The sequence below is a fragment of the Marmota monax genome, unplaced genomic scaffold (genome assembly GCF_021218885.2).
Source record: "Marmota monax isolate L192 unplaced genomic scaffold, Marmota_monax_Labrador192_F-V1.1 WCK01_AAM20220418_F8-fsc00075, whole genome shotgun sequence".
NCBI classification, from domain to species: Eukaryota; Metazoa; Chordata; class Mammalia; order Rodentia; family Sciuridae; genus Marmota; species Marmota monax.
The window spans coordinates 2,844,055-2,870,310 of record NW_026694772.1 but is presented as its reverse complement, the minus strand read 5'-3'; the positions used below and the strand labels follow the sequence as shown (position 1 = coordinate 2,870,310).

The 26,256-nt window shown below is 35.9% G+C and overlaps 1 protein-coding gene across 12 annotated transcripts in view; it reads left to right on the top strand.

Moving 5' to 3' along the window:
* Nucleotides 1-26,256, top strand: part of Gk (glycerol kinase) — a 164,470-nt gene that overhangs the window by 29,769 nt on the left and 108,445 nt on the right. For 6 of the 12 annotated variants that reach the window (XM_058572898.1, XM_058572902.1, XM_058572901.1 and 3 more), the window contains exons 5-14: nt 5,754-5,837; nt 9,290-9,366; nt 11,403-11,540; nt 13,448-13,557; nt 13,979-14,045; nt 15,153-15,170; nt 17,126-17,161; nt 17,540-17,607; nt 24,878-24,920; nt 25,769-25,849. In XM_058572898.1, coding sequence (XP_058428881.1) covers nt 5,754-5,837; nt 9,290-9,366; nt 11,403-11,540; nt 13,448-13,557; nt 13,979-14,045; nt 15,153-15,170; nt 17,126-17,161; nt 17,540-17,607; nt 24,878-24,920; nt 25,769-25,849 — 722 coding nt within the window. The remainder of the gene's footprint in view (nt 1-5,753; nt 5,838-9,289; nt 9,367-11,402; nt 11,541-13,447; nt 13,558-13,978; nt 14,046-15,152; nt 15,171-17,125; nt 17,162-17,539; nt 17,608-24,877; nt 24,921-25,768; nt 25,850-26,256) is intronic. The other 6 variants (XM_058572903.1, XM_046425279.2, XM_058572904.1 and 3 more) reach the window with 4 other exon arrangements.

Sequence of the window (26,256 nt, the reverse complement as noted above, 5' to 3'; positions counted from 1 at the left end):
AATTTTTTCTTTTTTTGAGATAGGTTTCTGTAAGTTGCTGAGGCTGATCTTGAACTTGCCATCCTCCATCCTCAGCTTCCTGAGTAGCTGGGATTACTTGTGCATTTAAGTAGCATATAAATCTAAATATGTATGTAGTTATATATAAAATGACAAGATTCTTCTCTCTGCCATAAAATCTAGCAAAAGATTCAATTAAAACTGCCAGTGAGGGCTGGGATTGTGGCTCAGTGGTAGAGTGCTTGCCTAGCATGCATGAGGTACTGAGTTTGATTCTCAGCACCATGTACAAATAAATAAAATAAAGGTCCATCAACAACTAAAAAATATTTTTAAAAAATGCCAGTGAGTTGCTTAGTCCAATGAGAATGAAGAAAAGGAAATATACAGCCTGTATGTTTGCATATTGGATATGGTATAAAGTTGAAGGGAAAAAAAAAACAGAGATGTGAGATTTCTATCCTGAGATACTGGAAGGAAATTAAGTCATATATAAGGGATACCAATCTGGGATGAAAAGATAGGAAAAAGTAGCTGTTTTGGATGAGGTAAGTATTAGACTTGAGATCAAAGCTGATTTCTGGGCCATTAGAAATTTGGTTGTTCAATATGTAGACTTGAAAGTTGATAACAGATGTAGTCATCTCAATTTATTTTATGTGAATTCACTATAGAATGAATATAAAATTATGCAATGGAAATTTAGGTGCCTTTCTATGTTCCAAGTTCTGTGATGACCCCTAAACAAATAATGACAAACCAGGTATACACACCAACCAGAGGTCCTTGCCTCTGTGTCTCAGAAGTTCCTAAGGATATGAATTTGGAAGTTAGAAGGAGAACGGGGAACAGAACAGGAGGAGAGAGAAGTAATTAGTTAGAAAACCAAATCACCAAGTAATTGCAAGGATAGATTCTACATCCGGTTTTATTTCTTCAAAGAAAATACTAAGGTGTCATATCTTCATGTAATTCTTCAGTTAAAAATACCATCATAATATAAAAACTTTAGAATCTTTATTCTAAAGGTGGGATTGATAGAACGAGATTTTCTTTTTTTTTTTTTTTTTGTCATGCTGGAGATTGAACCCAGGGCCTTGTGCATGTGAGGCAAACACTCTACCAACAGAGCTATATCCTCAGCCCTCTGGAAGCAGATTTTCACATACATTTGTCTTTGAGCTACTTTGGTTTTATTTATATCATAGTATGTACGTTTCCCTCCCCCTCCCTCTCCCCCACTATCAGTTTGAGCTGCTATAGTAAAAAATATTATAGATTGGATTGCTTATAAAGCAGAAATTTACTCCTCACAGTTCTGTAAGCTACAAGTTTGAGATCAAGGTTGCCAGAAGATCCTGTGTCTGGTGAGGCCCTATTCTCTGATTTGTACATTTATACATTTCTACTTGTATCCTCATGGTTGGTAATAGACAGCAAGAAAGCCAGCTTTCTTCTATCTTTTTGTAAAGGCTCTACTTCCATTCATGAAGGCTCCACCCTCATGACCTGATTATCTCTGGCCACCTCCTAATACCATCAAATTAGGGTTAGGATTTCAAGATGTTAATTTTGGTAGTATATAAACTTTCAGTCCACAACACTCTCTTTGTGTGTTTTCTTTCTTCCTTGTCTCCTCTTCTTGTAAATTTCTGACACTTTAGGTCCATCCTCTTCATTTTTGTCTTTTACTAAATTAAGTAACTGATGAACAATATTTATTACAAACAAGAAAACGAGAGGAGCAGTTAATGTTTCTCTTTTTTTAAACAAAATTACCTTTTATGTGGCCTTATACTATGACTCGGGTGTCCTTGGTAAGCAATAAATACCCTCATCCCCAGTATGATAACAGGGAAATCAAGATAAAAGAATTCCAGAGTACTGTGGATAGGATGGCATAGGTTTGTTGAGAGGAAGTTGAATATTGAGAAAAGCTATTTGTTTTTGATTGCAATAAAGGTGTGTTTGTTTACTGATATCTTTTCTAACAGATAACAATTATAAGCATAGGAGAAAAGTTTTGATGGTCCATTGAAGTACAGATGGTTTGCTTTAGAAGTTCTGTGTATTTTTTATAATTTATGTGTCAGTTCTGAGATTAACAAGGTAAATTCTAGTGCCACTGTGCCATAATGCAGCCATTTACTATGATGACTTCATTGGTGGAGTCACAAGAGCTTTGGGGCCCTGAATCTGAAGCAGGCCTTTGACTTCTCTCCCCTTTCTTCAGTTATCCTTGTCTCCCTGTAACTTTTGTCTTTCCCTTTTAGCATTATCTTCACTGATATTCTTTTCCAAAAGATTTCTTATGCCCACTGAATTTTCTAAGCCTTTTCCTTCCAAATTCAACTTTTATTAGTGGTCTACATGCCTTGCTGTCTTCAAACCATACACTAAACTGATAAACACAAAACTTATCCAAGTGATTCAAATGCAGAGTGGGAGAAGTCTTGAGTCCATAATATTTAAATGTGCACACACACACTCATTTCATTAATGCTACCAGTAAAATGTTCGAACTTAACTAGGATTTTTGAAGAATTTCCCCTTATTGGCCAGGTTGGGTCACTCGCCACTGCAATTGATTATTATACATGGTACACTTAGTACTGTAAGGGTCCGGCGAAGCGTCGGAGAAAGAGACCACCGAGAGACCACTCATGCAATTGGCAGAAGGGGATTTATTGAGAATCCGATTCAGCGCGCTGAGGCTCCAGGCTCACTCAGGAAGGGAAAGCAGCCCAGAGCCCAGAGCAGGGGTTGTGCAATGTTTAAGTACACTTTTTGGGGAGGGCGGGACTTTACATACATCACAGTCTCCTTTAACAAATCATCATACACCGCGGGAAAGTCAAACAACAATTCCTAGACTTGATTAGTACATTCATTGGTGGGAACAGGTCAGGCTGGAGATAGGTCATTCCTAAGGAGGGGGTTACATTCAAACTGATTGGTTTGGGCCTTGAATGCTTACGTGACAAGCTGCACAGGATCTTGGGCTATAAATCAACTAAATGGCCAGTAGGGCATTGTCTTAACTGCCTCAGGAATTTAACCCATGCTTTGCAGTTTAGAAGCAGGTTTACAATGCCTGCTCCTTTACATTTTAACTCAGGCTTTGCAGCTTAGAAACTTTACAATGCCCGGTCTTTTACACTTTAACTTCAATTTCTTTTACCCTTACAGTACAATATGACTCTCACTATGGTAGCTTTCTACAGACACAATTAATGTTTTAATGTAAAAATATCAGTCATAAAAATCAGTCATAATAAGGGATAATATCCAGTGAGACAAGAGTCACTGGCTAAAGACTTTTGGTGTATTGAAAAACCATCCACAAAAATAATTTCTTTGTAAAACTTTTTCCTTATTTAAATGGTATTGAAGTTTTTTTCTAACACGTTGGATTTAAAGTTCCCTATAATATAACTCTGTGCAACTGTTAAATTTAAAACATTGTTCATTCTTGCCCTCCTTTTTTTGACTTATCAGTTAATTCTGAGCCAGTTATTAAACCTCTCATCATCTGTGAGATCTGAATGAACCTTGAGCTCAATGCTTTTATATTTTTTTGTAGAACTGGATTTTGTTTCAAAAAATTAGCAAGAAAGAAAACCAGAGATGGCAAACCACCTAAAACTACTAAGTGCACTTGTGTGCATGTGCATGTGTGTGTGTGTGTGGGGGTGCTGTTATTGTCTCTTTGGAAGTGAGAAGATATTTTATCTTTGTAAAATCTAGGATATTCAGCTTCATCAAACTTTATTCTCAATTACTTCAAGTCTTTTATTACCTAATTCTTTGAAAGCTTTGTAACTCCTTGAATCCTGAGAAAAGTAATACTACTGTATTTTGTAGTGATTGAATTCTTCAACACTGGCTAGTTTAAATTTTTTTTAAAAAGTCTTAGCTTTCAACATTGAAGTCTTTAATCTTTAATATTTCTTTTTATCCCATTTAAGACCCACATCATAGATATTTAATTCTGGATTCAAGAGTCTGAGTTCAAATTCTGGATTTTCCACCTCCACCCATTCTATATCTTTTCCTTTGACAGTTAAACTGAAAATTTAAAGTTTGGACATTGTAGGCGTAAGGTGAAGATCAGTGAGTTAATTCATGTAAGGTACTTTAACTCTGGCAGATTATAAGGTACTTCAGTAGGTATTACCCATGGCTACTGTTCTGAACTAGCCAATAGCCTTTAAATCCAGAATGCCAGGTAAAGTGATTGGTTTATAACTGGATCATTTTCCTAGGGGAAATGGAAAGCCTATCTGGGGTCATCTACACTTGGGCCTGTCATTGGCATTTTGGCTTTTATATACCTAAGAGCCAAAGTAGATTCCTTTCTGGCCCATGTGCATGTGTTTATACACACACACACACCTCTTGAGGAAATAGGTTTTAACTTACTCCTTACCTCCACACTTTCCCACCTATTTCTCAAAATGTCATCAAGTAAGGGACAGTCATCAGTATAGTGTCTTAGCCCTCACAAATGACCTCTTACCCAACTTAATAATTTAACTTATGACAAGTGGTAAACAGTAGTTAGATCTATTTTACAATTATATTAATGGGGAAAACTCGATAAGATGGTGTGCAACTGTTGGTCCTGGCTTAAGATATGTTTCCATAAGCTGGAGTCTCCCAGTCATTTCACTTCTTTTCAAGCTAGAAGTTCTTCAGGACAAACCCTCCCAGTGGAGATTTACTATTTGCCTTTGTTTCTGGTCAGCTGAAAGTAATTTAGATGATATCTAGTGGTTTGATTTTTAGCTTTTATTTTGTTTCTTAGGTGCTTTTTTCTTCTATTGTTCTGACAATCCCCAAATTATGTAAATTTGTGAGGTTTATTATTTTAAATACTCCAAAATAATGTCTTTCTCTGTACTATTACTACATAATTAAACCATGGTTCACGCGGACTGAGGCTACTACATTTCTCTTCACTCTTAAAACTTTTCCCAGTACTAAATCTGACATGTGTTGGATATGACTTTATTTAATACATACATGTTTCAGATCATCCAGTTTTTTTAACTTATTCATTTGATAGTCTGGACCATTTAATTCCAATATACTTACTGTAGATAAAGGACATATCTTCTAGAAGAAGGTGTACGATCGTCTGGACTCCCTGGTATCTATTTTCCTTCAATTGTTTTTTTCCTAATCACTTTGGAAGTTAGCAATTCCCTGTTCTTTTTAGACATGCTATTCCTTTCTGTGGAGGTGGCCTTTACCTCCAGCTACCTTACTAGGAAAGTGCTTTCTTGGGGCTATGCTTTCCCAAAGGAACCCTTTTGTATCTTATAGCAGATGGCCACAACAGAGTGTAGCATGCTCCTTAGCATTCCTTTCTAACATCCCTTGGGGATGTACACACTCATAACATCATGCGTTGTTTCAATTCAGTGGTCAATAATCAACTGAGCCACTTTTCTAACTATGATGCATGCATGTGGGCAGGTAGGAAAGAGTCACTTTGAATAAGAAGCAGATATTTACCTGGTCTTCATCCAAATGGAAATACTATTGAACTAGATGTTCAGACTGCCTTTCCTTTTTTCCCCTTCTACTCCATATCTCTTCCTTTTCTACACTCAACATGTGTAGAAAGATTTTCATTCTGATGAACTTGCCCAACTGATCTAAAGTTCCTAAGTGGTCAAAAAGAGTAAATAGACCTTGAACCTGGCCATCTCTAGCATGAACTGCCATTATTTCTCCTAATGCTCCAGCTGCTCCAGTTTCTCCTGGCCCTTCAGTTCCAGTTGCCGTTGTTCCCTCTGGTGCTTCAGTTCCAGCTGCTGGTACTTCCTCAGGTATTGGTGCTCTGGCTATTGCTTATGTCCCAGCCTTCCAACTCAGATGTGTTGGGGGAAATTGACTGCTGCTGCCAGATCTGGATCTGTCACTTCTTTTGATTGTTCTCAGAAAGTACTTGCAAAAGCACCTTAGTCCTCCAGCTTGGGGTCTTCTCTTTGGCTTTTGATCTCTTATTCTGCAAATCTAATTCTGTTCATCTTAGCTTCTTTAATGAGTTTTCTAATTTTTTGTTTTTAATTCAATTAATTATGAGCATTTGTGAATTGCTTGGTAGTTATCAACCACTGACACATCTCCTTGGCAATTTTACTAATTCATTCCATGCATTTTAATTGCCTTAAAGTCTTTGGCTATGAAAACAAAGTAAATATTATGACAGCCTTCTGTGAGCATGGAACAATGGAAGGAGAAAAACTTCAGAAACCATCAAGTCTGGTTTCCTTATTTTGTATTTAGGAAATCCAGACCAAGAGGGTAAAAGACTGGTCTAAGTCACAAAGCTATTGGTGACAAAGCCAAACAAAGAACTTGTAATTCATGATGTCACATGCAGTGTTTGATTCTTTCTGGTGAGGATTAACACGCTGAGCACCACTGTTGTCAGTCATAACTACAAACTTTCATGTGAAGAATAAAAGACCAGTTACTAGAGTGATCCTTGTTAAGGAACAGTAGAGTCACAGAGCCACTGGGACTCAGGGAGCATCAAAATATCAGTTTTTTAAGAGATTGAAACCCATATAATATTATAAAGAACATGTCCTATGAAAGAGGTTCTCAAGTTTTAGTAATATATTGGATATCTTGAAATCCTCTTAAACAAAAGTACAGAGGTTCAGGTTTTATCTAGGCCTGTAACCAGTATCCTGGTGCATAGGGCCTAAATATGTGATATCAAAGTTTTTCAGGTGGTTTTGGCTTGCTTTCTAAATATGAACCACTGCTATGGAGTCTAGCAGTGTTTTTCAAGATAGGACACTTAAAATAAATAGAAATACTACTTGAAAAAAAAAAGATAGGACACTTATTTAAAAGGCATTTTTCTGGGCCCATTCCCAGACCTACTATCCCACAATTTCAGGGAATGGGGCCCATCATGAAGCTTCCTGGTAAATGGTATGTCCATTATTAAAATATGAGAAAACACTGGTCTAAGAGGCTTAAGTCCTTAAATAAAAGGGCTAGAACAATGGCTTTCAAATGTATTGTTCATGTCCTTTTTTTTTTAAGAGAGAGAGAGAATTTTTTTAATATTTATTTATTATTTGTTTGTATGTGGTGCTGAGGATCGAACCTGGGCCGCACGCATGCCAGGCGAGCGCGCTACCACTTGAGCCACATCCCCAGCCCCTGTTCATGTCCTTTTGGCAAGAACTATATTTTACATTGTGGTTCAGCAACCCACATAACTAAAACAAAAGTTTCATAGTATTTATCTTATCTAGTGCACTGAACTCAGTATTTACCATTCTAATCTATCCTATTTTGTTTTTAAATTAGGCAATCAGACCCACTAAATTGATTTTTAAACTCATATCTCACTGTAGTTTGAAACACTGAGGATTGAGATGTGCCTGTTAACGTTACATATCACAAATTTAAAATTTTTCGAATTCTTTCACTTTACTCTTTTTTATGCTAGTAATACCTGCTAGGGTTGCTTGCCTGAGAGGAGGTTCCACCTTTTTTTCCCACAGTCATACAGTACTTTCACTGTATGTACGTATAAAGTGGATTGCCCTTGTTCCCTGGGCATGAGATCTTGCCACCTCTATGATGATATCACTATCATATCAATCAGTATGAAATAATAGAAAACTCTAATTAAGTGAAGTGGGGGAAAAAGGAATTACTTTGCTATTACAACTAGTCATCCAAGGGTAGCATAGTGCTATTAAGTGCTGTTTGATTTCAAATTCAGAGATCCCCCTCAAGTCTGTCTTTTCCCAGATGGCTCCTGATGGGGCAGATTGAAATCTACCTTCATGAGGGTAGCAGGCCTACACCACACACTGGCATACTTACCTGGGAAGAGTTGTGCTTGCAGACTTCCTAGAACTTTCTCTTGGGCTCTTTGATCACATATTTTCTTCTGAATCAACCCCTGAGATCCAGACCCAATATTGGAGATAGAGGTAGGGTCAAAGCTCAGGTAAACCATAAGGCTAAGGATGAAGGAGACCTGATTTACTAAAGAGAATTTGAGGTACTGGTTCTAGACTTAGGAGGAGTAGATACTGGGCAGCAAATGCAGATCTCGTCTATAAGCCATCTATTTTCATAGTCATCTTTTCCCTCTTATTTTCTTGGTTGTGATGAGTCTTTTTCTTGATGCTTTTTATACCTATGGAAACCATTATTGTATCCTAAAGTCCCCAACTTAAATCTCATGGGAAGTAGCCACTGCCAGAATCAAGCACAGGGCCCTCAAGAGAAATGACAGTTTAAGTAACTAGAAAGAATTGATTAAAATGTACCACAGTTAAGAATGGATTTTAAATGAAGAGAACAAAGTAATATAGTTAAAAGTGAACGAAACTAGACTATAATAACTGTCAGTATTCAAATGTGTAGTGGGTAAGCTTGTATTATCTTCCCTGGAATCCTTTAAATAGAATACAGGCCTTGAGTTTTTTTTTTTTAGGAGGTCCTAAAAATATTGAGTGACCATTAATAGATTTAGTTAAGCACAAGACTTAAATAATGACAAATAAAGCTCATTCGATTGTATTTATTACCTTTCACAATTGTTGTATGTACTATTTAATGCTTTCTCTTCCTCAAGCCTTCTGTCATGAAGCTTTCTACTAGGGGATCAGAAAGTATTTGATAGCTATTTAGTGAAGATAATGTTGACCTCTTAAAATGGCCATTTTTGCCCCCTGCAATCCAGCATAGGGAAAGAATGGTGTCTTTTACATGATTCCATTAACCATTTTAACTGAAAGTTTTTAATGTAAATAAGCATTTCATACACAAGAAACTCAATATTTTGTTCTTTCAATAATAGGATCAGGTTCTCTTTGTCACAGATTGCTACCGAATTTTCTGAGATACACATATTATCCTGGGCTGTGCATTTTACACTGCCGACCAGACTGCCTAGGTCTCAGGTCTTCCTTGCATTCATATATGCTTAGAAAATCCATACTCCAAGCACTTCTTTCATATTTTTTCTATGAAAAGAATAAAAGTAAGAGGCCTAAGGTTTGTATTGTTCTCCTAACTTGGTTTATAATTTAGCATAAAAGCTTTAAATTCTCCTTCATAAATTTATCCTCTCCTAACAATATGCCCATTCATTTCTAATTTTCTAATTTCTGTCTATTAAAAGCTATAGCATTTCAATTGCTTATGTAAACTAATCAGTCTCCTATCCTTGAGAGTGATTTCATTATGAAGTTTTTAATGAAGTTTTTTATATATATTATTGTATTTTGGTCCATAGTGTGGCTTGATCTAAGAACCCAGTCTACCGTTGAAAATCTTTATAAAAGAATTCCAGGAAATAATAACTTTGTCAAGGTAAGAGATCTCTTTAAAAGTATATTATATGAATGTTTGTTTTAAAAAAATGTTTGCAGTTTCACCAGAAAGACTATCTGGGCCTTATATCTTTTGGCAAAAAAGATAGTTATTTTATACAATTTATAGAATATTTCTTGCAGATAACTGAGGCCAAATCAAGTCTTTGCCTTCCTCTCTTCCTAACCCATAGTAGGTTTGAAAATAATACTCCACATTGAAAGGCTGGAGGGGATTATTATGAGTCTCAGTGGCTTAAGCCATATTCCCCAAGGGGTGCTTTCTGTATTTAAGCCATGTTTTCTGAATTCATCCATATTGTTTCCTGTCTGGATTCAGGGGGAGAAAGTAGAAAATACTCTAGCACTTGGTTGAATACCTTTTCCACTTTCTTCATATGAAGAAGGCTAGTAAAAATTGCCTAATTTTTAGTCCTTGTGTTGATCTCTCTCTTAAGATAAATGAAGGGAGAGAGAATTTTTGGGCAAGACATTTTTCTTAGGAAGGTCAAGATCAAGTTCTTCTAGAATCAAAAGGAAGTTCCCTTTTTCTGTTTTTTCTTTTTAAATCCCCTTTTTTGTTGTCAGTGGGACACTTAAGGCATTTTCTTTTGGTTCTTGGATCCAAAAATAGTGATCAAATCCCATTATTTGCAGTGATCTAGCAAACCATTCCATGCCCCTCTCCCTACCCAATAACTTCAGGCTCCTCCTGAAAAACCCCTTAAAACCCCTTGCCCATTTCCTATTCTGTTCTTTTTGTCACTCTGCCTAACCCTCACTCCCACCTGCAGCTGCACTCTGCTTCAAGGGATGCATGTTTTTCTTCTCTACATTGCCATTTAGGCAACTTTTACATTTCTTGCCTTCATCATAAAAATGAGATGTTATATACTATCTCACTTTTGACTTTGTGGAATCTTCCTGGGTCATCCTATGGCATGACCCTTGGTCCTTCAAGTCAGATAATAATTTTTCCATAAGTTATTTTCTTCCATTATTTCTGAGCATTGATCCTTTTTCTAGGAAAGCTAGGAAGCCTTGAGTTAAGATTCTTAACTTGTAGGTTGCATTGAAGTAAATTCTTTGGTTTGAGTTTTCTTATGAAACATGAGATAAGAAGGGGAAATGTTATCACTTTCAGCAGTTAAATGAGAATAGAGATCAAAGGGAAAGATACTTGTATTATTTTTAGGTATGAATTTTCTTAACCACTTAACTTTAATCAGCATTTGCAAATAAATTTGATAGTAAATATTCCAACAGAAATAAGAATTGGACCTGATCCATTCTCAAGGAAGATTGATAAGCCCATATGTAAACTAATCAGTATCCTATCTGACTGTGATTTCATTATGAAGTTTAGCCTTTATTTATTACCTCTAGCCTTTTATTCAATCCACATTCCTTCTGTTCACTGTACTTGCTGACTTGAGCCAGCTACTTTGTTACACAGAGCAATTCTGTGTCACTTTACCCTGGTGTGGCTTTGAGTTCTATTTTAGTTTCCAGTAATTTTATATTATTATATTATTTAAATATGTGTATGTGTGTATATAAACAAATATATTATTATTAAGTTTCGTGTTGGAAAAAATTAAATTTTCCAGCTGTAGTCATTTTTATGATTTGATGTAGTTATGATTTAATGTAGTCTCTGCGAATGGGTTAACTATCATTTTTGTGAAATATAAAATAAACTGCAGAGTTTTGGGTTAGGCTCTACATATGATGGTAATGTATTGCAGAAGTTCACATCTACATTGTCAGTATCTAATTATAGGACATTGCGTCATTTAATTTTCTCTTTACTTTGCTACGTGGATGTTCTTTGAACTGCAAACATAATCACTCTGATCTTTGTTCATGAACGTGCTTCCTGTGCCATGAGATAGGAAAAGTATTTCATTCATAATACAATGGGATTGCCTTTAGAACCAGTGAATATTTTGTGATTTGTTGAGTTCTTTGGTTTGGAGGTTTTATTTAAAACTGTTATAAATTTAATTTTCTGACCGAACTTCATAACTGTTTTAGTCCAAGACAGGCCTTCCACTTAGCACTTACTTCAGTGCAGTGAAACTTCGTTGGCTCCTTGACAATGTGAGAAAAGTTCAAAAGGCTGTTGAAGAAAATAGAGCTCTTTTTGGGACCATTGATTCATGGCTTATTTGGGTATGTTTAAATATAATGTATACGTGGAGGATTTTTTTTCACAACTTTTTTTAGACTGCCTTGCCTATCTATTTTCTACCACATTTTAAACTTTTAGTTAGCAGCATTCCTGACAAAAACCACTCAAGGCAGCAGAACATTTCAGTCTCCGTTTGAGAGTCATTTTTGTCTACTTTCTCTTTATTTTTTCTTGCCTTATTTCAGTGAAAATGGTGGACAACTATCAAACCATATCTCATATATCTATTATTTTTAGGATAAGTAATTTAGGTATAGCTTTTCTCTTCTTTGCCACTAGCCATTTCTTAAGAAGAAATAGCTATTTAACACGACAAAACACTTAGGGTACTTTTGTCATTCGCTTTCAACATCACACAGATGTCTTTTGTGTAATCAAGCCATAATATGAAGGTAAATCAGAGTGGAAATTTCTGTTAATCTTTTTGCCTAGGCTGAACATGGACAAGTAAAACTTAATATTTCAAATATTTCCAACAGGTATCTTAAAAGTACATGTCCTGTGGTGCTTCTCCCTCTCCCTCATTATATTATTTTTAAAATATTTTATATACCTTTATTTTATTTATTTATCGTTATATGGTGCTGAGGATTGAACCCAGGGCTTCTTATGTGCTAGGCGAGTGCTCTACCACTAAGCCACAACCCCAGCCCTCTCATTATATTATTTTTATGATGATTTTACAGTATTTCCAAGAGTAATATAGACAGTAGTATAATGAACAACTTCAACTGTGAGACAGGGACAGTGATCATCAACCTGTGGACTATTTATTTCAAAGATACCCATATATTCTTTTCTTCCTGTAGATAATTTTAATGCAAATCCTAGACATAATATTTTATTTGTGAATATGTAAGGTTACAAGGGAACTTCAAGGGAATTTTGTCCCAAATCTCACTTGCTGGATCCACAGAGCAGGTCTTTCAGAACCACTTCTAAAAAGAGGTGCCTTCTCCTATACTTGGATGGGGCAAGTTGGGCTTTGTGCTCTGGACCAGGTGTTTTTCCATGTGTGAGTCATAATTGAATGAGTAGCTCTGACAATGCCTTGAACTAGAGTGAGGCAAGAGTAAGAACTGTGAACTGCAGGAGACTGGAGGGAGCACATCTTGGTTTTACCCGGGTGGGATGCCATTTACCCACTTTTGTTCCTTCTTATCTCGTATTGCTTCTGCATAAAGGAAGATAGCATTGCTTCTAGTTCCAGTGAGAGGGTGTTAACATGGAGAGTTTAAAACTCCACTTTCAGAATATGTGCTTGGGTCAGTACAGATACAGCCCAGTGCCAATTGTCATAAAAAAGAGAAAAATAAAGCAACAGTGACATGGGGCTCTCAAAAATCTTCAGGAGGCAGATATTTCTATTTATTTCACCCAGCCAAATTTAACGAGACTCTGAATTTTCCAAAGATAAGATGAAAACAAAACTGATTTTTTAAACCATCAATTAACTGCAGTTGCACTATTACAGTAAGCCACGAGCCACATGAGGCTGTGAATACTTTAAATGCAGTCAATCTTAATTGAGATATGCTATGAGTGTAAAATACTTAGCCCAAAACAAGAAAGTAAAATGTCTCAGTATCAATTTTTTAATTGATTACATGTTCAAATGATATTTTGATCCATTGGGCTAAATAAAATCTAGGGATTTATTAAAATTAATTTCATGTGATTATGTTTTTAATGTGGCTACTAGAAATTTTGCAATTATGTACGTTGTTTCTATTTCATTCCCATTGGACACTTGAAAACTAAAAAGCTACATAATTGAGACATTTCTTTCTTTTGTTTTATGTGCTCTGTTGCTGATTGTGGCCCTTAACAATGTGTGAATTAAGTAGCAAGTAAGTACAAATTTAACCTGGCTTTTTATCCTGTTTAGAGTTTGACAGGAGGAGTCAATGGAGGCGTCCACTGTACTGATGTAACGAATGCAAGTAGGACAATGCTTTTCAACATTCATTCTTTGGAATGGGATAAAGAGCTCTGCGAGTGAGTTGTGTTTTGTCCCAAGGATAGCTTTCCCAATACTTTACCTATTTGTAACCTAAATCACACTGTTTTCAGATGTCAGTGAAGCAGTAAAATTTAACAGTTGATATTTCAACTACAATATGCCAAGTTTATGTTTTGTGTCTTTTTAAGAGAGGCATGCATGTATAATAAAGAGGCCAAATTAACTATTCTTCATGGATTTGTTCCTTTTAGAAATGTTCTTTGGTTTTGTGTGTGCCCTTAAATTTTTATTGGTTCTATTGCATAAAGTTAGATTATTGAATATTCAAGTATATTTTTTATTACTCTCTATACTCAAATATATCCATTTTCTAATTTAAATTTTTCTTTGAACATATACATATGTTTCTAGATGTTTATTTAAAATTGTTATATACCCAAACTTATTCTTTTTCAGTTTTTTTGGAATTCCAATGGAAATTCTTCCCAATGTTCGGAGTTCTTCTGAGATCTATGGCCTAATGGTAAAAAATGAAATAAAATAAATGGAGGAGGGAACTTTGTTTTTTAAAAAACTTTACCATTCAGAATTCAGCAGCCAATATTGTTGTATTATAGTTTGGAGATTTGTGACTTTGCTGTGAAAGTTGGTAGTATGTTAGCTAAGAATTTAGTATTATTTAAATAGTTTATAACTGAAAACATTAGAATTCTTCTTACCAATTGATTTTATATTCATAAACTTTAATTGGCTTTTCTTTGAAAAATATTAGTATTTTTTAAGTATGAACAGTGGTGTGGGAATGTTTGAGCCAGTTTATTCTTTCAATCCAAATAACTGTTTTGTAGTTGTGATGTCTGCTTTTAATTTAGAGAATGACTGTTCACATTTTAATGGTGTTCTTTTTTCCTGTTGAATCTCTTTTAATAGCCAAAACATTGTTATATATTATATTCTTAGCCTGAGAAAAATTTATGGAAGAAACTGAAAACAGAGAATCTAGTCTTGAATTGGGATGACTAATGAAACTGACATCCATAATGGACATTTTTACTTTTGTTTTCATTGAAACCCAGGGAAAAGTAGTTTTAGCAAAAAGTGTGCTTAGCATCATTGAGAGTCTATCATAACAAAGGAGGAATGAAAACCTCTAAGAGGATTGAACTGGTGTTTGAGCACAATATCGTGGAATTTATGATAAAACTTAAAAAATAAGTTTAAGATGAAGTGCAAAAAGATTGTGTAGATATTTCATGAAGAATATCAGAAATTCCATTTATAGAGTTACTAATCATGGAGTTGAACACTAAGTGCTCTGGACAAAGCTTGAATAAGAATTCTGAACTGTTTCATTTATTATAAAGCTTTAAGGCAACACAGAATTCTTCTTTTCATTTTTTTCTGTTTTTTATTCAACATGGAATTTCTTAAGGGAGACATAGTCACTGCTTATCTATAATAAAAGCACTTTTGTGGTTTCATAGCTATTACAAACTGGATCAGAGAAAAAGAAACTACTCTTGAGAATTAGTTTCAGAGAATGATTGAAAGAAAACATTTAACTGGCCTAGTTTTCTCTTGCATTTAAAATATTGTGCTTCTGTCCCTTTTTCCCCCGTGCTGACTATAGAAAATCTCTCATAGCCTGGTGAGTAGGTTGCCCACCAATTATGCTACCCATTCATTTGGAAAAGATACAGTGCATTTCCATTTATATTTAGACAAGTGGAAGTCTATTTACTTAATATATGGATCTAGAATGTTCATGACCCTCCAGAAATATTATAAGCTCTAGTCAGATTTTAGATTTTTTAAAAAGAGTTTAATTTTGTTTTTTCATTTCTTTAAAAAGTTTTCCATAGACTTGAGAGTGATGGTTCTAAAATAAAAGACTTAGGTAGTTTCCTGGAATGAGAGATTCTAATATTATCTGTTACAAAGCACAGTTGTGATGTGCTTTGGACTTTAGCATAAAGTAGGGAAATTTTGATACAGTTTTTAAATGTCTTGAACATCTATCTTATGAGATACTTTAAGCAGACTTTCAGACAAGTTAGTTGGAAATGCGCTGTCACTTTTTCTGCATGCTTCATCAGAAGACACTCCGGGAATCCTCTAAATGCTCCCCACTGTGAAGAAAAAGGAGTGCTTTACATGCCTGAATACACAATAGATCCTGCTGAGAGTTTGATAATTTCAAAAGTACAAGTGGACTTCTTGTAGTATTTAAATATATCAAGATTTAAATTCTTAGGGGTGTAACTCAGAGGTAAAGCACTTGCCTAACATGCACAAGGCCTTGGGTTCCATTTCTAGCACAACAAAACAAAGAAGACATAAAGCCTAGGTTTTCTATTGATTTAGTTTAAGCCTCTTTATGGAATTTAGGCTTTACTTAGTATCCAGGTTCAGATTCTCAAAGAAATATACAATAAATAAAAGTAGCAGGTCTTGGGGCTGGTGCTGTGGCTTGGCCATAGAGCACTTGCCTAGCATGTGTGAGGCACTGGGTTCAATTCTCAGCACTGCATATAAATAAATAAAATAAAGGTCTATCAACAACTAAGAAAAATATTTTTTTTTTTTTTTTACAAATAAGTAGCGGGTCTTTAATTTAAACAGAAGGCATGAAAGAAATAGAATAATACCAGATATCTAGAGGGCATTTTTTTCCTTCCATCATGTATGAGGAAGGATTTTATTTTTACCCTCACTTTAACAGATAGGGTACCCAAAACTCCCAGGATCCAAGAGACTTGCTCACAAATGGCAGAGGAGTGAGTCCAAAGCTTTAATTTGCTCTTCCTGGTACATCATCATTACCTCAAGGATTATGTTTCTTAATCCCCCTAATTCCTTAAAATCAATAAAACGTGCTTTGTATTAGTGGTTTTTTGTTTATTTTTGGCAATGCTAGGGATGAAACCCAGGGCCCTGCTCATGCTAAGCAAAGGCTTACCACTGAGCTAAACCCCCAGCCATAGTAGATTTTTTAATTAAATTTATAGTATCCACAACCAGCCACTTCAATCTCAGTATTCTTCCTAGAATGTTGGCCATATTGATCAAAATAAAGTCAAGTATTCGGTTCATAATTTAACTGTTCCTTATCTAAATTTGAAGATTGATGTTTGCTATGAACAAATATCTAATACCTGTATACTCTTGTTTCTTAAGAGCAACTTGAATAGAAAGAAGAGTTGATAAAAATACAGCCTTCCCCCAAAAATATATTCCATGTTGGTCTGATAGCTATTTAAAGGATATATTAATCATATAATTTTGTAATACGTTGAGGCATAGAGAGGTTTCAGCAGCCTGCTTGTGCCCTAACACCAACTAACCAGGAATAGAGCCCATGTCTCCCGACTACCAGTCCAGTGTTCCATGTTCATTCTCCAGCACCACGTCTATTCTCATCGTTCTAGGTATACTTCTAGTATCTGTCTCTGTACTACTCATGTAGTTGAAACACTTGCTTTGTCTTGTCTGCCCACATCCTCTGGCACGTTGCTCTCTCTTTATGTCTATTCCTGTTGCAATAATATTAGCAGAGTCAACAGTTTGTGACTGTTCATAATCCTTTTTTAAAATTTTTATTAGAAAGCTGGGGCCTTGGAAGGTGTGCCAATATCTGGGGTAAGTTTTGTCACCAAATATCTCCCTGATGCTTCTCCTTGCCCACTCCTCTGTGTTGTGGTTTTCTTCCTCTATCTTAATCAGTCAGCCTCTCCCTAAACTGGAGAAAACCAGTGAGAGTCACAAAATTGGCTAATTTTTGTTCTTTTGTGACAGTGTGAGTCATTGAGAATCTTTTGAAGAAATTAATTTTACCTCTCCCTTCCCATACCTATTATATTGTAGGGTATGGGTATTAACAAATGTGGGGAATGGCCAAATAGAGGACATGCAGGAAGCATAGATAGAATGATAAATAAAAAGAAATTCTGTCACTCTTTTAAGAAAGAAATTAGTAATGTTATTTTAGTGTTCTTTACTATCATTTTATACTTTCAGTGTCTGGGGGACCAGTCTGCTGCTTTGGTGGGACAAATGTGTTTCCAGGATGGACAAGCCAAAAACACGTGAGTTTAAGAAACAGAATTAAAAACCACTGTGGTGTGTGTTTGTTTTTCTCCTTTGGTGCTTTGCGGAAGGAAAACTTTTAAGTTCATCCAGACTGAAAATCAATACCTTACTCTCTCCAATATGAATATGTAGTTTTTACATTATTCTTATTTATTTTATTTTGTGATAACGAAGATTAAACCCAGGGGTGCTCTACATCTCTAAGTTGCCCAAGCTTGCCTCAAACTTGCTATGCTCCTGTCTCAGCCTCTGAAATTGCTGAAATTAAAGATATGGGCCACTATGCCCAGCAAATGTGTACTTTTTATTTATTTATTTATTCTTTTTACCGTTTGTTTTTCTTTGTCTCCTTCAAATAAAATGCATTATACCATATGCAAACACACTGATGCAGTTTGGAAAGATCTGAGTTTATAGTTTATTACCTTTTTCTCCACAGGAACTAAATTTAGGTTCATAGTATTCTTGCCTTTTTATGGGAAGATTGGTGGGGCAGGAGAGAGGGCTGGGAAGAGGTGAGGTAGAGCCATAGAATAAAGTACAATTTTGAGCATATTACTCCTACTCAAGTTTTCAATGTAATCATAAGCTCATATTTTTAAGGTTATTTTCCTGGCACTGTGCTTCCCCTACTCCTAATCTGAAGTGTCTTCTGTGACAAGAAGTAGAAAGAATGAAGGAAGTAGAGAGGAGTATTTTTCTCCTAATCTTATCTCCTTACTACTTACCCATGTAGAGTCTGGAACAAGCCTCTTACCCACTTTAGGGTAAGAAAATGGATGCTCAGAGAAAGGTCATAGCCTTGACTTAAAAGGCAGAGCCAGATCTCAAGCCCACATCTTCTCAGTCTGGTGCTCTTTCTTTAATACCATTAATTGTATTTGAAGGTAATCTTTTAAATTTTAAAGAAAACACTTGTCAATTACATGTATTTATGAACAGAAATAGATATGCCCCAAAGACTGAAATAATACTGATTATAACACAGGCTCAGCCAATGGCTATTGGGTTATATATAATGTTCCATATATTTGAATGACATTATATCATTTCATCCATATTGTATGATTATCATTTTATGGATTGGGGAACTGAGAATTAAATAGGAGAACTAATTTCCGCAGCATCACACATTCAATGAGTGTGAAATGTATTATTTGCATCCCAGTCATCTCATTCCTTAGCTGGGGCTCTTACCCTCCATACTTTACTGTCCATGTGTGGAAAAGATTTCTAGTTACCTAGCAAGAGGCAAAAGACTCTTTATATTTAATGGTTCTCATGATGATTTATTAATTTTCTCATCAGTTTTTACTTCAGTGAATAATGGAATGGCTGGATGCAGTGGCTCACACCTATAAATCCATTGACTGGGAAAGCTGAGGCAGGAGGATCACAAGTTCAAAGCCAGCCTCAGCAACTTAGCGAGGCCCTAAGCAATTCAATGAGACCCTGTTACTACTGAAATATAAAAAAAAGGGCTGGGGATGTGGTTCAGTGGTTAAGTGCCCCTGGGTTAAATCCCTGGTATAATAATCATAGTAATCATAATCATCATCATCATCGTAATAGAATGTCTAACAATTTTAATAAATGTTCTTATAGTCCAGTGGTCCAGCAGGGTCATCAGTCCTCATGTAACGAGTGTAGCATTATTTATGTGAGAATTTGTTGGGGATGGTGAAATATGAAAATTCTTTGCAGGTCTTGGTAAGGTTACTTATGTCAGCTTGAGTAAGGGAACATATTCTCCGAATCCTAGTTTCAGGCAGCTGTTTGAGGTGTCATAGAAAATGAGGATATTTTTGCCTTATTTCCTCCTCTGCCAGGAACACTAATGCTAGTAAATCAGATGCTGTCTCTGTATGTCAAGTGCCTACCATAGTAGATAACACATGGTAGGGACCCAATGAAATAGCATATTTTTCCTTCTTTATTTCTCTCCCCCTTAAGCATTATCAGCCATATCCTTAAGTGTAATCAGTGAAGTTAAGGAGTGCATGTTTGAGTACCTCTGTTGCTACTACAGGTTGGAGGAGGGAAATAACAAATTATAAAACCCTAGATTTCATATTTTTTTTCTCTGAGAGAGAGGACACAGATACACAATTATATATCAATCAGAACTTACGTGCTGTAAGAAAATTAGAAGTAATGCTTTTAGATTTCTTTTTCTATTTTCTTTCCTTGGGGGGCGGGTCAGTAGTAGGGAATTGAACTAAGGGGCACCTTGCCACCAAGCTGCAGCCAGAGTCCCCCTTTTTTATTTTTAATATTTTAAGGCAAATTCCCACTAAGTTGTTGAGGCTGGTCTTAAACTTTCCATCCTCCTGCCATAGCCTCCTGAGTAGCTAGAATTACAGGCATGCACCACCACATGCAGCATGCTATTGGGTTTTAAAGCAAGAGAAGAAAAATCACAAAAGATTATGTTAGGGGCTGGGGATGTGGCTCAAGCTGTAGCGCGCTCGCCTGGCATGCGTGCGGCCCGGATTCGATCCTCAGCACCACATACAAACAAAGATGTTGTGTCTGCTGAAAACTAAAAAAATAAATATTAAAAAAAATTTAAAAAAGATTATGTTAGTAACGAGATGTTTTACAGAATGAGCAATATTGGAGAGTGTAGAAAACATTGAACAATGATAATAGGGAAATTGAAGTCTTAGTTTAGAGAATGTAGAGAACCTTAGAGTAAGGTAGTAGAAAATGGAATTAGGATCATGTTATGAAGCCCCAAATTTCAAGCCAAGAAGCTTTTTCTTGATACGTAGTGGGAAACTTTTGAAATGTGTAGAGAGATGGTGGGAACTTTCAGTTAATTATATGGCAGTCCTGGCTTAAAGCAAGGAGAAACAAGAAAAAAAGAGACAAAGAGGCCAAGGAAGAAGCCACTCCCAGTGATGAGGATATGGACTCACCAGAGGAGGACACAGAAGGAGACTGTAGGTGGATGTGCATAACACTGCAGAAATTAATTATGGAGTCTAGGTCCTGGGACAAAGTGGTTAGGCTTAGCCAAAGTAAGGAATAGGTCCATGTTAGGAGTATTACTGTTTGTGGTATAGGTAGGTAATATGTCACAAATACTTAAAAATGTGAAATAAGTTTGATATAAAAGGCTGGGGATATGACTCAGTGGTAAAGTGCTTGCCTGGCATGCATGAGGTTCTGGGTTAAAATCCCCAAACACCCCCAAAAAAGTTCAATATGAAAGTTGAGATTTTTTTAAAATTTCCCCTATAAAGAAGTAATAGTTATAGGTGATATTACCAAGAATAAGTATACGGGTCAAGGAGATATTTAGGACAATTAGGCACCAGAATAGAGAACTCAGAAACATAGAATACAGTATCCATTAGTGTGGAAAGCCACAGTAGGGATATTTAAAACTGAGGCATGGTCAGCAATGCAGAGTATTACAAAGAGGTTATGGAGGCTGAGAATGGAAAACAGACCATTGTGTGTAGAAATTAGATCTTCATTTGGTTATCTCCAAGAAGGAAGTTTTAGTAGAATGCTCAAGATGGAAGCTAAGTTGTAAATGGTCACAAAGAGATGTGAGTAGAGACATGATGGAATGTGTTTTCCAGAAATGCAACCATTTAGGAATAGTGACAGAAGTACAAAGTTTGTGGCGTTCACAGAATTATTGAACATTTTGGGAATTTTGGTTTTATTTTTAAGTTATAAACAGAATGTTCCTTTGGAGTCTGAGCAGAGAACAGATGGAAGTTGTAAAATACATGGTAGATAGATGATAGGCAGAATGAAGTTCTAAGAGGCTGGAAAAATTAGGGTTGAACAATTAGTTAATCTCTCCCATTCTCAGCAGGGAGAAAATGACAGGCAGCACAGAATTTAATGGAAAGCCCATCACTGATTTAGGGTGGGAGAACAGATTGTGCCTGCTTCTAATTTGTCTTTCAGTTTAGCTGTATTTCCCAATCTTTCTAGAAAGAACATGGATTCTTTGAATATTAAATTACATTTTTCAGGGGCTGGGGTTGTGGCTCAGCAGTAGAGTGCTTTCCTGGCACATGCAGGGCCCTGAGTTCAATCCTTAGCTCCACATAAAAATAAATGGAATAAAGGTATTGAGTCCAACTGAAAATAAATAATAAATGTTTTAAAAAATTACATTTTTCAGGAAGACAACCTCCTCTCCCTAGGGACACTGATTAGTATAATACTGTCTTTTACCTCCCTCCCAGCTTTGCTCAAGGCTACTTGCCCTGCCCCTGTGTGCCATCTTCTTTACCTTTGCAGAGTTAGAAAAATCAGATATCTTTCTGGGATATTTAAAATGGTACAATGTTGAGACAAGTTATGTAGACCACATAAATGCTGATAGCTTCACATGTGTTTGATGACTGAGAAGACAGAATAATATAATTTAAGAGGAAATTAATTGCCCGTGTACTGCTTTGAAAGCTACAGTCTAAAGGTACCAAAAAAATCTCTTCATACATTGATAAAACTTATAATTACTAAGTATATTAATTGAAGAATTCACTTCAACACTTATACACAACCATTCAGTATAAAGAGTGTTTAAGCCACCAGGTATGGTCGTGTATGCCTGTAATCCCAGTGGCTCAGGAGCCTGAAGCAGGAGGATTGAAAGTTCAAAGCCAGCCATAGCAATTTATCAAGGCCCTCACCAATTTAGCAAGACGTTGTCCCAAAATAAAAAAGGGCTGGGGATATCGCTTAATAGTTAAGCACCCTGGGTTCAATCCCCAGTAACCCCACCCAATAAAGAAAGAAACAAACAAAGAGTGTTAACTGAAAAAAAAAATGTTAAGATAGGGTGTTTAGCCGGACACTAAATTGGTACCTGCTTTTCCCTTAAAAAGAATGGAATTAGCTAGGCATCATGGTGCATACCTGTAATCCCAGCCCCTGGGAGGCAAAGGCAGGAGGATTGCTAGCTCAAAGCTAGCCTCAGTGACAGTGAGGCACTAAGCAACTCAGTGAGACCCTGTCTCATTTAAATAAAATACAAAATAGGACTGGGATGTGGCTCAGTGGTCAAGTGCCCCTGAGTTCAATCCCGAGTGTCCCCCCCACAAAAAAAAACCGTGAAACGAATGACACATGCTTGTAATTCTAGCCTCAAGCCACTGAGGCAGGAGGATCACAAGTTTGAGGACAGACTGGGCAGTTTAGCAAGACCCTATTTCAAAATAAGATTATTTTTGAAGGAGTGTGGGTTGTAGCTCACTAGTAGAGCATCTCTGAGTTCAAATCTCAGTACCAGTACCACCTCCCCAAAAAAGAAAAAACACCATGAAATGATAACTAAATTTTATTTTATTTTATTTATTTTTTGTGGTGCTGGAGATTGAACACAGGACCTTTGCATGCGAGGCATGCACTCTACCAACTGAGCTATATATCCCCAGCCCTAAATTTTATTTTTATTAAGAGATTAACGTGGAATATACAATATAGCCTTTTAAGCAATTTGGCAAGAAAAAGGTACAGCTATTATGTGTTTTCACTTGTAAATGTATGTATTTATTTATTTTTAGTTGTAGTTGGACACAATACCTTTATTTAATTAATTAATTTATTTTTATGTGGTGCTGAGTTCAAACCCAGGGTCTCGCATGTGTGATGCTAGAGCTGTACTGCTGAGCTACAACCCCAGCCCCCTGTAAATGTATTACCTGTATCTGGTGTTATTTGGCAAGTGTCTTTACAAAATTGGGTATTCATTAGTGCTGTGCTCCTTGAATGTGTCACCTGTTCATCAAGCAAGCCAAGAGTCTGGGTAAGAAGAGATGGAATTACCTTGGGCTAAATGTTTATTAGGAAAAAATTGCCTTTGGTTCATGTTTGTTGCACAAGAAAAATGCAGCTGATGAATCTGTTGACTGATAGTAAATTCTGTTGGGACCCTTCTGCTAGCCCCTGGACTGAGCACTATCCCTTGTCCCACTTGTGGAATGTTACCAGCAGAGAACTGTGGTAGCTCAGTGCACATTAAGCAAGGCTTGAGGGGAGGGAATCCCAAGCTTGGGCAGAGCCATCGGTTACCCTTGTTACCCCATCTCAGTTTAAAACTGTTTCTTTATGACTCTTACTGGTATCAGTTAGGACTGCTTATCTGCCTGGCACAAGTCAAAACTACTCATTACTGTCAAGTGCCAGACTGGTTGCAGAGTCTAAAGCTTATACTGATAAGTCTGCCATAGGAAATTCCGTTCTTCCCTATCACCTGTGTTGCATTCTGGCTCTGATTATGCCACCACTGTTATAATTCCCTCTCCTGCAGAAAGAATGGGAAATGTAGACCTTGAATAGTTTGTCTTTCTATGCTGCTCTTGTCCTGGCTTTTCAGCTACACTTTTCCATACTTTGCTCCTAGTCTCCTTACCCTGCCAGAAGATAGAGATATTTCTCAGTTTATTAATGTATTGAAAGGGAAGCACAATGAAATGAATATGACCAAACTGAATAGAGCACAGTGCATCCCAACATCAAGACATTAAATATATATATAAATTACAGAAAAATCAGTAGGGTAGAGGGAGGGAAGCAGGGGGAGGGAGAAAGGAGAAGGGGTAAGTTCTGGGGACTGAATTAGAGCAAATTATATTCCATGCTTTTGTGGTTATGTCAAAATGTATCCTACTGGGGCTGGGGATGTGGCTCAAGCGGTAGCGCGCTCGCCTGACATGCATGCGGCCCGGGTTCGATCCTCAGCACCACATACAAACAAAGATGTTGTGTCCACCGAAAACTAAAAAATAAACATTAAAAAAAATTCTCTCTCTCTCTCTCTCTCTCTCTCTTTCTAAAAAATGTATCCTACTTAAAAAAGAATTTAAAAATGCATATTAAAAATAACTATTAATGATAGAGCTAAGCTGGTGAACTCCATTGGTGAGTGGCTGTTAAGTCATGATGCTTTATTCCACATGACTTAGTAACATCACTGCAACGAAACACAGAATTTGTTGTAATTTAATCTTTTTTTTAAAGTAAACACAGCCATGGGTGATGACCAAGTATAAATACTATAGCTACATTTTTGTCCCATTATACCAAGTAAATTTTCTTCTAGACTGATGTGTGAAGCATTCTACCATAAAGGGTATATGATACTTGGTAGCTTTCAGGACTTGCCTAAAACTTTAATATAATGACTTATGTTGTACTAAATTAAATGTCAGTTTAGATCATTTGTATTGTTAATACTTTATCATTTGTTTTAAATAAAATTGTCATACTCTTTATTCTTCCTTCCACTTATAGGTATGGTACAGGATGTTTCTTACTATGTAATACAGGCCATAAGGTTGGTTTTTCTTTTAAATAAAAAGATTGATGACAGTCTTCTTTAAGTTCATATGAATAATGCTTGAATATAATTTGCTATTAATTGACTTTTGAGACTTAAGTTTTTACTTAATCTTTATCAGTGTTTAACTTAGAGTTCAATAAAAATGATGAAACTCATGACATTTGAATGATTTTTATATAGGAAGAACCATTTTATGTTCTTTGAATTCTATGTATGTGTATGTGTGTTTTTTTAAAAAAATATTAGTTATTGATGGACCTTTATTTATTTGTTTGTTTATACTTGGTGTTGAGAATCAAGTGTCTCCTGCATGCTAGGCAAGCACTCTACCACTGAGCCACAACCCCAGCCCCTATGTGTGTGCTTTTAATTGTGTTAGTTGAAATCTAGACAGTGATCTTGTCAGATTTCTAATACAAATCTAATTTGGAATAAGCAATAAACTTTTTGCACAACTCAAGTGTTTTTTAAAAATATTTATTTAGTTGTAGATGAACACACGGTATTTTTTATTTATTTTTATGTGGTGCTGAGGATTGAATCCTGTACCTCACACATGGGAGGCAAGCACTTTACCACTGAGATACAGCCTCAGCCCCTCAAGTGTTGTTAATACTGATGATTTTGACTAATATTTTTTAAATTGACCTATTGATTAAATTAGTTTGAAGCTATCACTTTAAGATTTTTCTAATATTATTTTTATTGAGATATAACTGATAAATAAAAATTGTATACATTTAAAGCATGTAGCATTATGAAACTATGTCAGTTTAGATTTTAAAAATATGCTATGTTTTAATTTTCTCCACATTGACGTGTTTTATTTTTCTTTCTGATAGTGTGTATTTTCTGAACATGGCCTTCTGACCACAGTGGCTTACAAACTTGGCAGAGACAAACCAGTATATTATGCATTGGAAGTAAGTTCTTTTCAATCAATATGAATGATATGACAAACATTCAAATGAAATGAAAATTACAGTGTTTTCTAATATCTTTTCTGCTAAATATAAATATATAGGACTCAAAAATTTCCTTTTTTTCCCCTTTGCCTTTGATTGAGTGGAAAGAACCTGGGACTGAGCTGGGGATCACTACATTGTGTCCTTAATTATTATACCAATTAATTGTGTCACCTTGGGAATATTATTTGACTCTGTAATGTAAGTTTTGTTTCTACCCTTGAAGTTTAAGGAAGGGATTGCCTTACTTGAAAAAGTCTATTTTTATGATTGCACAGTTTTTTTAAAGAGAACCCCAGCACATAAAAAGGCAGAACAGATTTCTTCACCTCTATCCTCGTTAAAATCAGTTCTGTGTAAAATTT